Source organism: Dryobates pubescens, chromosome 13, assembly GCF_014839835.1.
Source record: "Dryobates pubescens isolate bDryPub1 chromosome 13, bDryPub1.pri, whole genome shotgun sequence".
NCBI lineage: Eukaryota > Metazoa > Chordata > Aves > Piciformes > Picidae > Dryobates > Dryobates pubescens.
Window position 1 is genome coordinate 26,364,662 of NC_071624.1, and position 16,200 is coordinate 26,380,861.

At 46.6% G+C, this 16,200-nt stretch overlaps 1 protein-coding gene across 4 annotated transcripts in view; it reads right to left on the reverse strand.

Moving 5' to 3' along the window:
• The window catches only part of SPNS2 (SPNS lysolipid transporter 2, sphingosine-1-phosphate), a 163,383-nt gene that overhangs the window by 119,765 nt on the left and 27,418 nt on the right, over window positions 1–16,200 (reverse strand). For all 4 annotated transcript variants that reach the window (XM_054166681.1, XM_054166683.1, XM_054166680.1 and 1 more), the window contains exon 2: window positions 809–874. In XM_054166681.1, coding sequence (XP_054022656.1) covers window positions 809–874 — 66 coding nt within the window. The remainder of the gene's footprint in view (window positions 1–808; window positions 875–16,200) is intronic.

The following is a 16,200-nucleotide window of genomic DNA, read 5'->3' on the forward strand; positions in this document are numbered from 1 at the left end:
AGTCAATGGCTGTTAGCCTTTCCTGCAGTTCTCACCCCCAGGTGCTTGCTCCGGTGAGGATTACGTTTTGCATGCCACACTGTACTGCCAAATTCTGTGCATTCAGCAGGTTCTCTGTAGGGCACATGAAGGACATTACACCCCACATATCAACATACAGAGAGTTAAGAGAAGTGAGAGCAACAGGATCCTGCTGGTTGGTGTTCTAGCAAGCACAGTCAAGCAGGTGCAGCGGGAAGTGAAAGAGGAAGATTTGGTTCGGATATGTGTCGCATAGATGAGAAGCAGGACAGGGTCTGTTCAGGTAGAAGCAGATGGCACAAATGAAACATGTGGCACCTGCAGCTCATGTAATATACATCTGTTCAAGCTTAGCAGCCAGAGGAAGTGGTCTCAGTGTGAATAAAGGCATGCTAGAGCAGTATAGGCTGTCACCATAAGCTAATGACAGGAAGATGGGAGTCAAAGGGAGCTGAAAGAGAGTTAAGAGAAGTGAGAACAACAGGATCCTGCTGGTTGGTGGATCATGAGTTTTCTGGTTTAGGGAAGGTAGCTGTCTCCTCTTAGAATTTACTTGTCATAAATAACATCATTAGGTTTGCTTTTAGTCCATTCTGCACTCAAGTCATTCTGAGCCCTGATCTGCCCATCAGCAAATCAAACCTCAAATAAAATCCCCACATTCATTCATCCTGCTAGTAAGAATAACATTTCACAGCCAGCGTGCCCAAGGGCTGTAACTGAAGAGATCTGAAAGCACTGAGAAGGGGAAGGTGACAGAAACCAGTGAGCAAACAAATGCTGTTACCTGTCTGTAGTAAGCCAGCCCCACTGTCTTTGACTCCAAAGTGCTGCTGGATGTCTAGTAACACACCTGCAAGGAAAACAGAGAACAAACTGAGTGCCTTCAGTCGCTGAAAAGCACACCATTCAAACCTGTGAAGCATCAGCAAAGCTTCAAATTCCAGTAGTTTAGACACCCAACTTCTAAAGTTTGCACTTGGGCTTCTTTTCTGTAGGTGCACACTCAATAACTTGGGGCTACTGCTGTAAGAGCAGAGGTAAGGCAGATAGAGCATCATGCAAAGACTATGGGAATGAAATCCTCATGCATGAGGAGCTGGTCTTTCCCTTCTACTTGAATAAGACCAGGGTTTTCTGTTTTGTTTTCTGCAGAATCCAGATCTCTTCCTTGAGTTGTTTTACAGAAGTGCAAGGAAACTGATTCTGCACCACAGATGTTTCAAATGTTTTGACAAGAGAGACAAATTGAATCCAGGATGAGTTTTAGCACACTGTCTCTGTTGAGAGAAGATGTCACACCCCCATAGGAGTGATGATGGAAGTTTCTGCATTAAACTGCTTCTGGGGAGGGGTTTCTCATCTCCAAAACAAATATAGCAAATAAAATCACAATATTTTAGTAGAAGTGAGTGCGCAAACCTTCAGTTTTAAAGCATCTTCTCCCAGGCAACCAACACCAGAACAAGAGGACACAGTCTCAAACTGCGCCAGGGGAAGTTTAGGCTCGAGGTGAGGAGAAGGTTCTTCACAGAAAGAGAGATTGGCCATTGGAATGTGCTGCCCAGGGAGGTGGTGGAGTCACCATCCCTGGAGGTGTTCAAAAAGGGAATGGACATGGCACTGGAAGCCATGGCTTAGTAGCCATGAGATGTTGGGTGACAGGTTGGACTTGATGATCTCTGAGGTCTTTTCCAACCTTATTGATTCTATGATTCTAAAAGCAGAACCAAGCCCAACCTCCTCTCTTTCCTGAGACCAGAGATATTAATTGATGCAAGTAAAACTAATGGGGTTTGGTGGCATTTACACATTCAGCTAGCTGGGCATGAAACATATTAATGCATGCAATGTCAGGTACACCTCAACAGACACACTTCAGTAACCCACTAGGCAACAGGGAAAACCCACAAGAGAGCTTTTGTAGCTCATCTTGGAGGACACAGATCCAGTTGTGTCAGATAAAGACACCAGACCCATCAGACCACATTTGTCTGTGGTCTAAAACTGCACTCTTCTTGGGTGTGGAACAGAGACAGTTGCTCTTTTAATATCTGGGACTTCTTTACTCCTCCAAAAATGGGGATATGCAAGTTTTTCCAACATGAGAAACACCACTCTCCAACTACACTGAATAGCTATAAAAGTTCACCACCAGCTCAAAACTTGAACCCAGGCTTGGTCCAAAGTGATTCTGCTCATCACTGCAGGTCTCAGGAATCAACAAAGCATTTGACCTGAACTCACTCACCATACATCTTAGCTTCTGGGACTGCCAGGATCACACTAAATGACAAGCACAATGAGATAAAAGACCCAGAGCTAACTATTCCCAGAAGACATGTGGAACAATGCCAAGAAAACAGACATAAATTGAAAGTACTATGGGAAAAGAAAAAGATACAGAGAAGGAAGGGGAAAAGCAAGAAAGCTAGTTTGTCCTACTCCTCCTTACCTGTACATCATCATCTACTCAGGGCAGCACACAGGCTGGCTTTTAGACCACCAGCATCTGACCAATAACACCAGTGCAACCTCCTACAGCAATGCCCCATCCCATACTCTCTATCAGACTCTTCAGCCACCAGCAGAGAAGGCTTGGAGTGGAGAAGGGTGTGAATCTTATCAATGAGTATCAATACCTGATGATGAGAGTGGGTAAAGAACACAGAGCCAGGCTCTTCACACTGGTGTTGAGTCAAAAGAGGCAAAGGGCACAAACTGAAACATCAAAGATTCCCTTTAAACATGAAGAAAAAAATCTTTTTAGGCTGTGAAAGCAGCCTAACCCTGGAAAGGCTGTGAATTCCCCATCCCTGGAGCTATTCAATGCCCAAAAGGGACACAGACCTGAGCAGCCTGCTCTAGCTGACCCTGCTTTTAGCAAAGAGCTTGGACTAGGTGATCTCCAGAGATTGCTTCCAACCTCCATTATGCTGTGTCTGTAATTTTCTCAAGTATTAAGTGTCTGATTACATCCACCCTGACACAGTTTTCCCCAGCCTGTCTTTGCCATTGGAGCATTGCTGTCTACTCTAATTTCAACAGGCACTTCTTAATTTCCTCTTGGTTGGCAGATTTACCTCCCTTTTCAAAGTGCCCTGGCATTTCTCGCCTGTCCTTGCCTCACTTGCTCCACTAATAACTAGGATATCATTATCCAGGCAATATCTGATGAGCTGAAGAAATGTTTGCCTTTGCCTTAGCAAACCCCTCTGTGGTTTAGCTGACTGACTTACTCCCCTTGATGTCCCAATATTTTGCAGAGAGTGGTTCTCTTGCAACCCAGCCTAGAAACCTTACTTAGCTTAAGCAGCTCTCAACACCTCCAATTCTGTGCTCCGAATCCCGTGATGCATGTCCACATCCAGAGCTCTAAAAGGTGCCTGAGCTGCCTACAGCAACATACTCCTAGCCATGCTAGGAGAAGAGCAACAAAGCTGAGGAGGGGTCTGGAGCACAGCCCTGTGAGGAGAGGCTGAGGGAGCTGGGGTTGTTTAGCCTGGAGAAGAGGAGGCTCAGGGGAGACCTTATTGCTGTCTACAGCTACCTGAAAGGAGGTTGTAGCCAGGTGGGGGCTGGTCTCTTCTCCCAGGCAAGCAGCACCAGAACAAGAGCACACAGTCTCAAGCTGTGCCAGGGAAGGTTTAGGCTGGATGTTAGGAAGAAGTTCTTCACAGAAAGAGAGACTGGCCTTTGGGATGTGCTGCCCAGGGAGGTGGTGGAGTCACCATCACTGGAGGTGTTTAGGAAGAGCCTGGATGGGGTGCTTGCTGCCATGGTTTAGTTGATTAGGTGGTGTTGGATGATAGGTTGGACTCCATGATCTCAAAGGTCTCTTCCAACCTGGTTAACTCTATTCTGTTCTATTTTTTTGGAAACCAGAACAGCAAGGGCACAGAATTACCAAGGTGCCTGCACTGGAAAGCAGAGGAGGTCTTCCAGTTCATTACAAAGAAATTACCTGTCCAGTGACAATGGCTTTACAGTTCCACAGTGCTTTTTTTCCCCACAAGAGACCATGATGTGCTCTACAAGCCTTACCTACTGTAGCCACAAATGAAATTCATTTAGGACACTGAAGTGCAGCCACCTTGGATTAAGCCTACAATTTCATTCTGGTAGTGGAGAGGGAACTGGGTTCTGTAGCTAGTCAAAGCAATAGGACAGTACAGAACCATAATTATAAGTCCTGTCTGAGCCTGGAAGAAGGTCTCAGATGCTTAGGAGAGATCTGCATGTCTAATTGGCAGGAATTTCCCACTCCAAGCCTATTTTACATTCTCTTTGGACATAAAGTGTTTTGATATGGGATTTAGAGGATCAAATTAAAGGCAGCAGCAAGAAGATGATGCAATCCATGTATGAAGTGATAGGGAGCTGTGGGAGCTTCCCTGCTCAGCCTGCTGACATGGAAAGACACTCCTCTCTTACATTTGCTCAGCTCTGTTTTCATCTCACCATGGCAATGACTCACCCCAAACTTTAATAAGATTTTGGGATACAATTAAGCAATGATAGACCAGGGGAGAGTAGAGGAAAATGACAGAGCTTTTGACTTTCCCTTCTGTTTTTTAATGGTGGGAAAGCAGAGATAGCCGGTGCCAGGCTCCAGACAATGATCATGTTGCTTGGAGAGATGTGCTCCCAGGTGCCTCCAAACACCTGATGCAATCCAAGAAAGGGAAGCTGCCACGTGTGGTTTACAAGGCCTTTCTTGGATTAAAGCTCAGATCTGTGTCCCAGGAGGATCTCAAAACAGCCATGAGCAGCTAACAGGCACCACTCTTCCCAAGACAGCCTCTCAGCAGGGTTGGAGGCCATTTGAGATGTTTTTATGACTACATGGCACACATCAGGGCTATCACTTTTTCTTTCTTAAGCACATTTGGCAGTTTTAGGACTGAACAAACAAATGGGAAACACAATGCCAACCTTCCAAAGTATCTTACCACCTGAACCAGGCATTGTTCATGCTGATGTAAGGCTTGGAACTCAAAGAGATGAAACACAGGGCAGCACCTAGCCAGGAATGCTGATCAGGATGGGCACAGAGACAAGACTCACTGGGGACAGGCAGACAGCAGAAGGACAAGTTACTTCAGTCCTATCTAGGTTACTTTCCTAGAGGCACTGATGTCTACCCAACGAAGACACTAAGGCACTTAAGGGATTTTTGTGGGCACTGGGCTTGAAAAGGGATTTTAAGAGCAATTTGGAGGATGAAAGGTCTTTGGGTGTGGAGTGTTAGATAGGGAGAGAATGTCAGTAAATGGGGAAGAAGAATGTGGCTGACCTCACCCACCCAGAGTGTCAGAGGGTTTACAGGATCTAGTCCAGGATCCAGCATAGACTTCCCTCCTATTCCTTAATGGCCATTTAACAAACACTGAATATAAGACACTCGATTCTGAGGCTTTCAGAATGCAGGCCTAACATTTAATGGCCTAAATTACCTCTGGTTTAGGGGAAACCCTCTGAGAAAGCCAAATTACCCTGCAAGCGCAGAGCTCAGGCTTCAAACAGGGAGGCAGGTGGTCAGATCATGCAGGAGGCAAAGCTGTCTGCCTAAAGAAGCTTTGTGTTCCTGACCAGGGCTACAGCCAAAAGCTGCAAGACTGGAAGGTCATTTGATATGGGGTTAAATGATGCTCTGCAGAGAAGGTCATCTCTTGGGGGTTGGTCTCTTCTCCCAGGCAACCAGCACCAGAACAAGAGGACACAGTCTCAAGCTGTGCCAGGGGAGGTTTAGGCTGGATGTTAGGAAGAAATACTTCACATTTTGCCATTATGATTTGCCATCATAATGTGCTGCCCATGGTCTAGTTGATCGGATAGGGCTGGGTGATAGGTTGGACTGGATGATCTTGGAGGTCTCTTCCAACCTGGTTGATTCTATGGTTTCAGTACAGCTGTCTTTCATGGTAGCCACCATTTACAGAACTACACAGGAGCTCTAGTGTGCAGAGTGCTTTGGTTATCCTTTGAAATATAAAGGAATGTGGGCACTTCATGTAACCACTGCTACCTGGCTCTCTGCATAAAACCTGGCCATGCTGAGAAAGAGCATTCAAAAGCTAAGCTACAATCAAATCACAATTTGAAAGGGAAAATAAATACATGAAGACATTAGAGCTTCTCTGCCAGACTCCCATTTTCCACTCACCAAAACAAAACACCATGATTTGATTTCAAACTGCTCCCAAGGCAGGTGCAAACCATGCAGAGTTAGCTTGTGCACAGAAACCAAGCCAGAGGTTTTTGGGCTCACCAAACCTTGCATCAGTAATGCCAATGCACAGTCTCTAAGCACTGCACATGCTGTGCTGCAATACCATTTAGCCAACCCAACTGCTTTTAAAAAGCACTTTTAAAGGTACCTTTTAATGGGGAAACCCACAACTTTCCACCCAATGCAAGGCAAGCACTGACAGCAATCCAGGGGGTCCCCAGCACCCTCTCTCCTGCCCTGCTGCAGCCCTGGGCTTGCACCACTCTTTAGGGAAGCCTCAAAAGAGTAGAGGAGAACCCAGACTCACACTCTTTTGGCTGCCAAAGAGCCAGAGCAGACTCTGTACTGAAAACTTGCTTCCTCCATTGCTTATTGTTACATACCTCTCCTTATGAAGACATTCTCCTTCCCAAGCTGCGCTCCCTGGTTCTTCCAGGGCCACCTCCTACAGGTGAAGGTAACTAAGCAGGGATAGCCAAGCCTGCCCTCCTAGCCATTAAAGGCACAAGCCACCTTCCTACCACCAGGCTCTTCCTCATGCCTGCAGCCATATTCAACCTGCTTCAAACAATGCATTAAGGATGCATAGGAGTGGTGTACACACCTGTCTGTTCAGAGACATGTGAAAAGATTAGGTGGAGAGGAGTTTATTCTGAGGTCTCCCTGATTGTATCTTCACTGCAACCCCAAGGTGTGACTGCAGTACACACACAGATCCCTAAGCTTCAAACGAGCTGGCTTCAGCTCAGCCACCCACTAGCTATTAGATATCAGCTTCACAATTTGGACCCTATTTAAATGCCCAGCTGCAGAAACCACCATGGTAGCCCTGCTGATATTTGTACCTCGAGATAAAATCCCTGCTGCTACCAGAGCTAGCAAGTGTGGAGCTGAGCCACAGTACCACCTTCTGTGGATTGCCATGAGTGCCTTCCCTGCCTTGCAAGCCCAAAGATGCAGGCTTGCTCTTTAAGTATTGGCAAATGAGTGCTGACACCTTGCTTGAGAACATTGTCAGGAGCTTCCTTAGGACACAGACACACACTGGCTCTCTATTCTGCAAAACTAATTGCCCCTGTTGTATGACATGACAGCATGCATTGGTGAAACACTCTCTGGTTTTGAACCAGCGTGGCAGGATTAAAAAGAAACAAACAAATCCAACCCAGCAACCAGGCAAATCCAAACAAGGGTTTCCTAAGACCTGCTCACGCTGGCATACAAGAAACCTGTGACCTAGAAAGCACTGAAAGGAAGCTGCCAGCACCCACAGGGGCATGTTGAGAAAGAGGTTCCTCTGAGGAATAAAGCAGAGCACTGTGAAGGGAAAAAAATCCAGCACAGCAGTCAGAGCGAGCCAGGGTCTCGGTGCCCAGCACTGCATCATTCACTGGCCATGAAACAGCTGCTTAAGAACCTGCTAACAAAACCCCAGAGCAGGTAAGTGTGATGGTTCAAATCCTTCACAGATGCTAGAGCCTCCCACCACCTGCACATGCAGAAAGGGGGCAGGGTGAAGGCTCATCCCAGCTTATCTGAAATGGAGAGCAAACCCCTAAGGGTGTAGCCCTGGAGCTCTGACACAGAGGAGGACCTGCTCTGTACCCTGAGGAGCATTTCCAGTGGGCTTTCTTTTTAGGACAGGAGTTGTACACTCTGCCTAGCCCACTGCTGCTTGGGAAATGACCAATTTCTGTTTTCTAGGGACAGTCCTATCCTGAATCCAAAACCAAAGTCATCCTCAGACCTTACTTCTCCCTACAACTACCTGAAGGGAGGTTGCAGCCAGGTGGGGGTTGGTCTCTTCTCCCAGGCAACCAGCACCAGAACAAGAGGACACAGTCTCAAGCTGCACCAGGGGAGGTTTGGGCTGGATGTTAGGAAGAAGTTCTTCACAGAAAGAGAGATTGGCCATTGGAATGGGCTGCCTAGGGAGGTGGTGGAGTCACCATCACTGGAGGTGTTTAGGAGGACACTTGATGGAGTGCTTGGTTCCATGGTTTAGTTGATCAGATGGAGTGGATGATGGGTTGGACATGGTGATCTTGAAGGTCTCTTCCAAACTGGTCTACCCTACCCTACCCTACCCTACCCTACCCTACCCTATCCTATCCTATCCTATCCTATCCTATCCTATCCTATCCTACCCTACCCTATCCTATCCTACCCTCAGAGACTGGCACTGCCTGTCACACCCACTTATTCCAGTCCATGTTTGTATCATTATTATCACATCAGGGGGGGAGTATCTAAGCCATTCATTCATTCCTTCATTCCCAAAGGCTGTTGGCTTACCTGCATGGCATGTAACAAGCAATTAGCATTAGGAAAAAAATAATAATAATAAGGAATGCAATTAACCAAGGGCTTGGGGAAGAAAATGTCTTAAACCCCAACTTCTCCCTCTCTGGCTCTGGCAGAGGCTAGGTAGCAATAAATGATGGCTCCTCTAACATTGCTCCAGCTCCACTGTAATGTTGTATTCAAATGCATACAAGAGTGGGAGGAGATTAAAAAAAAGTTCATCAGGTGTAGAATCAATTAACAGAAGGCATCATTAACAGAGGGCCAGGGCCTCTAGGGAAGGGAGCACTGGACAACAAGTCCTGCTTGGATTACAAAAAAAAAAAAGATAATCAAAACAAATAGGAATTTGAATGCAGCCATGGCTGCCAAATGCTGGGTGCCTCACCAGCAAAACCACACCCTAATCAAATACTTCATCTCCCTAATTACAGTGTAGGCCTGTTCCCAGGACTATGGCTGGGAAGGAAGCCCTTTTCATATGGGGAACAGTGGATACTTGGCCAACAGGAGCCCAAGAGCTTAAATAAATTCCAAAACATGGGAGATTTTCCATTTGTTACCCAATGCAACAAGAGCTTTCATCAGCAAAGCTGCAGAATCTCAACAGGTCAAGTCTGACACGAAGCTCACCACGCTGCTTTGCTCTGCTTTCCACCCCCACCACGCAGCTCCTTACAATGATGGCCTTAATTTCACTCCTGCCTCAGCCTATCTTAATCAGCCTTGCAATTCCCACAAGCCAAGGAAAGACTTCAATTAAAGATAAATTACATGGCTAAAAGGACAGGCTAAAATGAATTGGCACATGGACTTGAACTTAAAAACCCAGCTCATTCATTGAGACTTGGAAAGATCCCTGGTAATGGTAAATAGCAGAAGCTGTGACAACTTCAAACAACAAACCAAAATATGAGGTTCTCTGAAATGGCAGGAATCACCAACAGCTTTCAGAAGAAGATGGACAGACCCTTGTCCCATACCCAGCACCTCGGCCTCAGGACTTGGTTCAGACCCAATTTCAGCAGGGCTTTGCTTTGCATAGGAATAGAATAGAATAGAATAGAATAGAATAGAATAGAATAGAATAGAATAGAATAGAATAGAATAGAATAGAATAGAATAGAATAGAATAGAATAGAATAGAATAGAATAGAATAGAACAGAACAGAACAGAACAGAACAGAACAGAACAGAACAGAACAGAACAGAACCAGACCAGACCAGGTTGGAAAAGACCTTCGAGATCATTGAGTCCAACCTATCACCCAACACCATCTAATCAACTAAACCATGGCATCAAGCACCCCATCAAGTCTCCTCCTAAACACCTCCAGTGATGGTGACTCCACCACCTCCCTGGGCAGCACATTCCAATGGCCAGTGTCTCTTTCTGGGAAGAACTTCTTCCTAACATCCATCCTAAACCTCCCTGGTGCAGCTTGAGACTGTGTCCTCTTGTTCTGTTGATGGTTGCCTGGGAGAAGAGACCAACCCCCACCTGGCTACAACCTCCCTTCAGGTAGCTGTACAGAGAAATAAGGTCTCCCCTGAGCCTCCTCTTCTCCAGGCTAAACAACCCCAGCTCCCTCAGCCTCCCCTCCCAGGGCTGTGCTCCAAACCCCTCTCCAGCTTTGTTGCCCTTCTCTGGACACATTCTCTGCTCCCACACAGAACGAAACACAACCAAGGCAAAAAGCTCCTCTTGGGACATGTCAGATCTAATCAGCAGCCCCAAAAGATTTTCAGACCAAAGAGCAGAGCCTCAAAAAACCAAGGACATTATTGTCATACTCATTCAGATCTTAGAAAACTCAGAGCCTCTCCCCCCTTGTCCTCTCTTCACACATGGGCTGGCAGAAAAACCATGGGCTTGCCACCAAAAGCTCTGGTTGTCTTCTGGCTTTCTCACCTTTGCAGAAGACTAACAAGTCTAGCTCATTCATGCAAGGAAACATATCTCAGAGACTTCATATATGAACTCATTAAAATAAATCAAACCAGTTTAGATAATGATAGAGCAAATCAAGTGCATATGAATGCAGCCAGTGACTCACCACTCCCTGCTTTTCCTTATTGGAAAACTTGGCACATCCCCAGACCCAGAGTGACAATGAGTCAGGAAACTGGCATGAGCCACAAGCTGCAAGGAAATTAAAATCAGCATCTACAAGATCTCTTTTTTGGAGACCTTTGCTGGCTTTGTAGGGATGTGGCTGTGGACTTCACAGCTCTGCTCTCCTGGTTTTCTGGCTAGACAAAAATCAACTAAGGAAAGAGTCACTTGCAAGTTCTTCCAGAGACAACACATAGTGATTTGGTTCTTGTGCTCAGCAGAATCAATTTGATACTTTGACTTCCACATCTTCTTGCTTCTAATTTAACCATTTATATCTATTTAACTTTATGGAATAGAATAGAATTAACCAGGTTGGAAAAGACCTTTGAGATCATAGAGTCCAACCTATCACCCAACACCATCTGATCAACTAAACCATGGCACCAAGCACCCCATCCAGGCTCTTCCTAAACACCTCCAGTGATGGTGACTCCACCACCTCCCTGGGCAGCCCATTCTAATGGCCAAAAGCATACTGCCATATGCTGGAACATGTCCAGAGAAGGGCCAAGGGGATGATCAGAGGGCTGGAGCACCTTTCCTATGAGGACAGGCTGACAGAGTTGGGATTGTTCAGCTTGGAGAAAAAGAAGACTTTGAGGAGACCTTATTGTGGCCTTCCAATATCTGAAGGGGGCTACAAGAAAGCTGGGGAGGGACTTTTTAGGGTGTTGAGTAGTGATGGGACTGGGGGAATAGATTAGACATCAGGAAGAAGTTCTTCCCCATGAGGGTGGTGAGACACTGGAGCAGGTTGCCCAGGGAGGTGGAGGAAGCCTCATCCCTGGATGTTTTTGCAGCCAGGCTGGATGTGGTTCTGAGCAGCCTGATGTAGTGTGAGGTGTCCCTGGCACGGGGGTTGGACCTGGATGATCCTTGAGGTCCCTTCCAACCCTGACAATTCTGTGATCCTATGGAATGCTCCATAACACCTTACCTAGTGAACAGGCACATGTTACTCACTTGGGAGTAGCCAATGTCATAGAATCAATAAGGTTGGAAGAGACCTCAAAGATCATCAAGTCCAACCTGTCACCCAACACCTCATGACTACTAAACCATGGCATCAAGTACTACATCCAATCCCCTCTTGAACACCTCCAGGGATGGTGACTCCACCACCTCTCTGCAAACAGTTCAACTGAGAGCTAAAGGCATGCATGTCATGAGGCTAACCACTCTCAGCCTAATTCTGTGCAAGCATAACCTCTAGCTGGTCACTTTGCTGCCTGCCTCATTCATGCAGACAATGAGAACTTGCAGTCTCATCTTCTGGCATAGCCTCTCTTGGACTCACAACCTTCAGGCAGGATGGGAACGTGAAGCCCACCAAAAAGCCCTCAGGTGCTCTCAGGTGTACCTTCTGTGCACAAGCAGCTGTGTCTCCAGGGCTATAAATACATCACATTTCCCTGTAATAAAATATGACTCAGAAAGCCAAACTAAAAGAAAAATGCAGCTTTCAAGGTTGTAAAGGCCAGCAGAAGGAAGCCTCTGTGTTCTTTCATATCACCAGACCCTAAGGATGAGGATTTTTCACTCCCTCCCTCGCCGCCTTCCCTGAGCCACACACACTCGGGTGACAACGCACGAGATTTGAGATGTGAGTGAACAACTGGGGTAATTAGTGACTGATGATTTACAGCAGATGACAGCTAATTTCTCCAGTTAAGAAGAATCCCATCAAATCTGTAGGCTGGACATACTTCCAAGTGACTGCATCTCAATTCTCATTTGCATTTCGCTTCTCCTTAGCGATGCCTCGAAGCTATTCTGGAGCTGCCCAGGGCACGTTGGCATATTCCTGGGTAATTCTAAAGAGCTTTCCATTCTTTCCTACTACAAAGGCTGCTTTATAAAATGCAAGGGAGATGCCAGGTGCAGAGGCACCCTGTACTGAGTGGACTGGGGAAGAACAGCAGCCAGGTGATAAAGCAGCCTGGCAGGGAACATCAAGTACATTCCAGGCAGGCTTCTGCTGCACAGACCTCCCAGTTTCTCAAAGCATGACACTTAGAATTAGAATTAATCAGGTTGGAAGAGACCTTTGAGATCATCTAGTCCAACCTATCACCCAACACCATCTAACCAACTAAACCATGGCACCAAGCACCCCATCCAGTCTCTTCCTAAACACCTCCAGTGATGGTGACTCCACCACCTCCCTGGGCAGCACATTCCAATGGGCAATCGCTCTTATTATGAAGAGCTTCTTCCTTTTTGTCTAGCCAAAAGAGCTTCTCATGCTCCTGGGCTAAGAAAAGGTTCTGGTAATCAGCTTCATGGCAGCAAAGGGCTGTGCAAGCACAGCCCCAGTGCCCCTGCCAAGCTGCATACTGATTTGAAAGAGCAACTCTGCAATGTTAGTTCATGCCCACTGCACAAATCTCCCACTGCAACCTAGATCTGGAGAGGATCATCAGGCTTTAAGTGCAAAAGCAGGAAAAGATGGAATTGCCTATAGAGTATGCTCCAGATTAAAACTTGGAGAAAAGAGGGTGGCCAGGCAGAAAGGCACCTGGGGGTACTGGTTGATAGTAGGCTGAACATGAGAATACATAGAATAAACCAGGTTGGAAGAGACCTTCAAGATCATCGTGTCCAACCCATCAACCAATCCAACACCATCCAAACATCTAACCCACGGCACCAAGAGCCAGCAGTGTGCCCAGGTGGCCAAGAAGGCCAATGGCATCCTGGCCTGCATCAGGAGCAGTGTGGCCAGCAGGAGCAGGGAGATCATTCTGCCCTGTACTCAGCACTGGTCAGGTCACACCTTGAGTCCTGTGTCCAGTTCTGGGTCCACAGTTTAGGAAAGATGTTGAGATGCTGGAAGGTGTCCAGAGAAGGGCAACAAAGCTGGGGAGGGGTCTGGAGCACAGCCCTGTGAGGAGAGGCTGAGGGAGCTGGGGTTGCTTAGCCTGGAGAAGAGGAGGCTCAAGGGAGACCTTATTGCTGTCTACAACTACCTGAAGGGAGGTTGTAGCCAGGTGACTGGTCTCTTTTCCCAGGCAAGCAGCACCAGAACAAGAGGACACAGTCTCAAACTGCACCAGGGGAGGCTTAGGCTGGATGTTAGGAAGAAGTTCTTCATAGAAAGAGAGATTGGCCATTGGAATGTGCTGCCCAGGGAGGTGGTGGAGTCACCATCACTGGAGGTGTTTGGGAAGAGACTGGATGGGGTGCTTGGTGCCATGGTTGAGTTGATTAGATGGTGTTGGGTGTTAGGTTGGACTCAATGATCTCGAAGGTCTTTTCCAACCTGGTTTATTCTATTCCAAAACTGATGCAAACTTGGTGCTACAAGCTCACTTCTAAGACTACAGGAAATCTGTAGAAAAAAAAAAACAAACAACCTCAAAGGCTCTACTATTTCAAGTAGCCACCTAAATCTTGTTTTAACTTCCAGATGAAAGAGCTGTTGGCTGCAGATAAAAATACCTGCTCTAACTTTAGGAATCCCTGAATGGCCTTCACTGTTAAATATACACCTTAAACTTCTCTGAGGCACTGCTGCTGAACATGGCAAGTCACTTTCTGAGTCTGTCATCCTGCATAAAGAAAAGAGGATAACTCTAAGGCCACACTTGCATGCTGCTCCCTTTTGCCACCTGTTTTCCCTGTTCTAGCTGGAGCATCATAACCAGGACTTTCTAGGTCTCCCGATCTGGAGGGCATTATGACCTCAGAACCCAGTGTACATTCCCTTCCTCCCCCCCCCCAATTCTTGTAGCCACTTGAGGAACTCTCTCATCTATCCCTGAATCTTACTACATGCATGATGTAAATAAATCAAGAGGTCCTGTTTGGAGGAGCTTTTCTCATAGCCTTATGTGACCCCAGAGAGCCATTTTTCCTGCAGATGAAGCTGTCAACCGAGCCTCCTCCAACTCTCTGGTGTTTTCTTCCATGACTATTTAAAGCAGCCTCTGAAGTCCTCTAATCATGGGCATTTTTTAATCTGTGTATGGGTGGGAATTCCCTTCTGTCATTTGCCCACTCCAACATCTCCCACTGGTTGGAATATCTTTCACCAAGCCCAACACAACGCGACGCTCCTCCTCTGCACGCATACACGCACCCACACAAGTGCATTAAGCATTTCTAGTTCATCTTGGGTCCTGGTCAAGCTGTGCTAGGAAATGATCCAAGCACGGTGCCCAGCTGTCAATGACTGCATTATTCATTCTAAGCAAGGTGTCTTTAAGTTTCTCCAGCTGACAAGGCAGGTGGCTTTCTACAGCTAATAAGTTAGGCACAGAGGCAGTCAGAGAAGATCTGTGTGGGGCACAAAAAGCTTGTGAAGGAACCCAGGGCTTACCCACAGCAGTGTTAGGGAAAAGAGAAAAGAAACCAGCTTTGGAGTTATCACAGGAGATATTTAAATGAATCACTCTAGTTTCTCAAATGAGACCTGTGAAAGCATTTGCTGTGTTCTACAATTGCTCCATGGCTGACACTGCAGTAAAATCTGTGGATAAAACCTTTTACCTGCATGAGGGTGTGGGCAGAGAGGTAAGAACAGAGAGCACTAAAAGAAGCCTGCCAGCTTGGGCTCCTGTGTAATTGGAAGGGGTCACTGGTGTAGCCATGTGACTGCAGTGATACCAGGAAATCTTCATGGCACCAACAGAGTTCGTCCTGGCTTATTTCTGGAGTGTTTTATTCCGAGCCACTTGTGGCAGTTCCTGAAGCTGGAACACCCTCCCCAGCCGTGGTTTGGGGTTTTTCCCTAGCTGCACTGCCACAGGACCTCCCTGAGAAGGGCTATGGTACAGGACAGTGACACACACCCTGAATGACACACCCAGGTTAGCAAGACCTGAATTCAACCCAGGATTGAAAGACAGGGCTGCTCTGTTCCCAGTCCTGACACTGCATCACTATTAACCTTGCCTACGTTATTTGATCATGCAAACTTTCAGAGTCTGCATTAGCCTAATGAAGATAATAACAATAATCATGTGTGTCACAGATACAGTAGGGCTTGGTTATTATGCTCTTGTGAAGTGCTTAGAAGAGCCCCAGATGAAAGGGAAATTAGGAGAAGGAAGATTAATTACATGACATGTGCCTCCCAAATAAAAAACAACAGACAGGAGCATTTTGGTTGTTGCTGTTATTAGGGGAGGGAGAGAGTGAGAGAGAGACTCTGATTTAGGGCAGCTTTTATTTCTCTGTTGGTAAAGCAGGCCCATTTCAACCACCTTCCATGTTCAAACTTTATTTGTAGATTGTGGGCAGGTGATAAAAGCTGCTGAGCCTCTGATACTGCAAACATCAAGGGCCTTTGATCAAAGGTTTGATCCCACCGTGACTGGCGTCTGGGATGCGACAAACTGGCAGGCCTGCCTGGCTTTCAACTGTGACAAGGCAGAACCCAGGAATCAAACATTTGCTGCCACTCAGAAGGTAAGAGTGGGATTGAGGAAAAGGAAACATTTCCTGTGGGTAAACACACCAGAGGGAGTAAGGTCACTAGTGAGAAACGTGGCGATGAAAAGAGATCAATGAGCACTTGGGA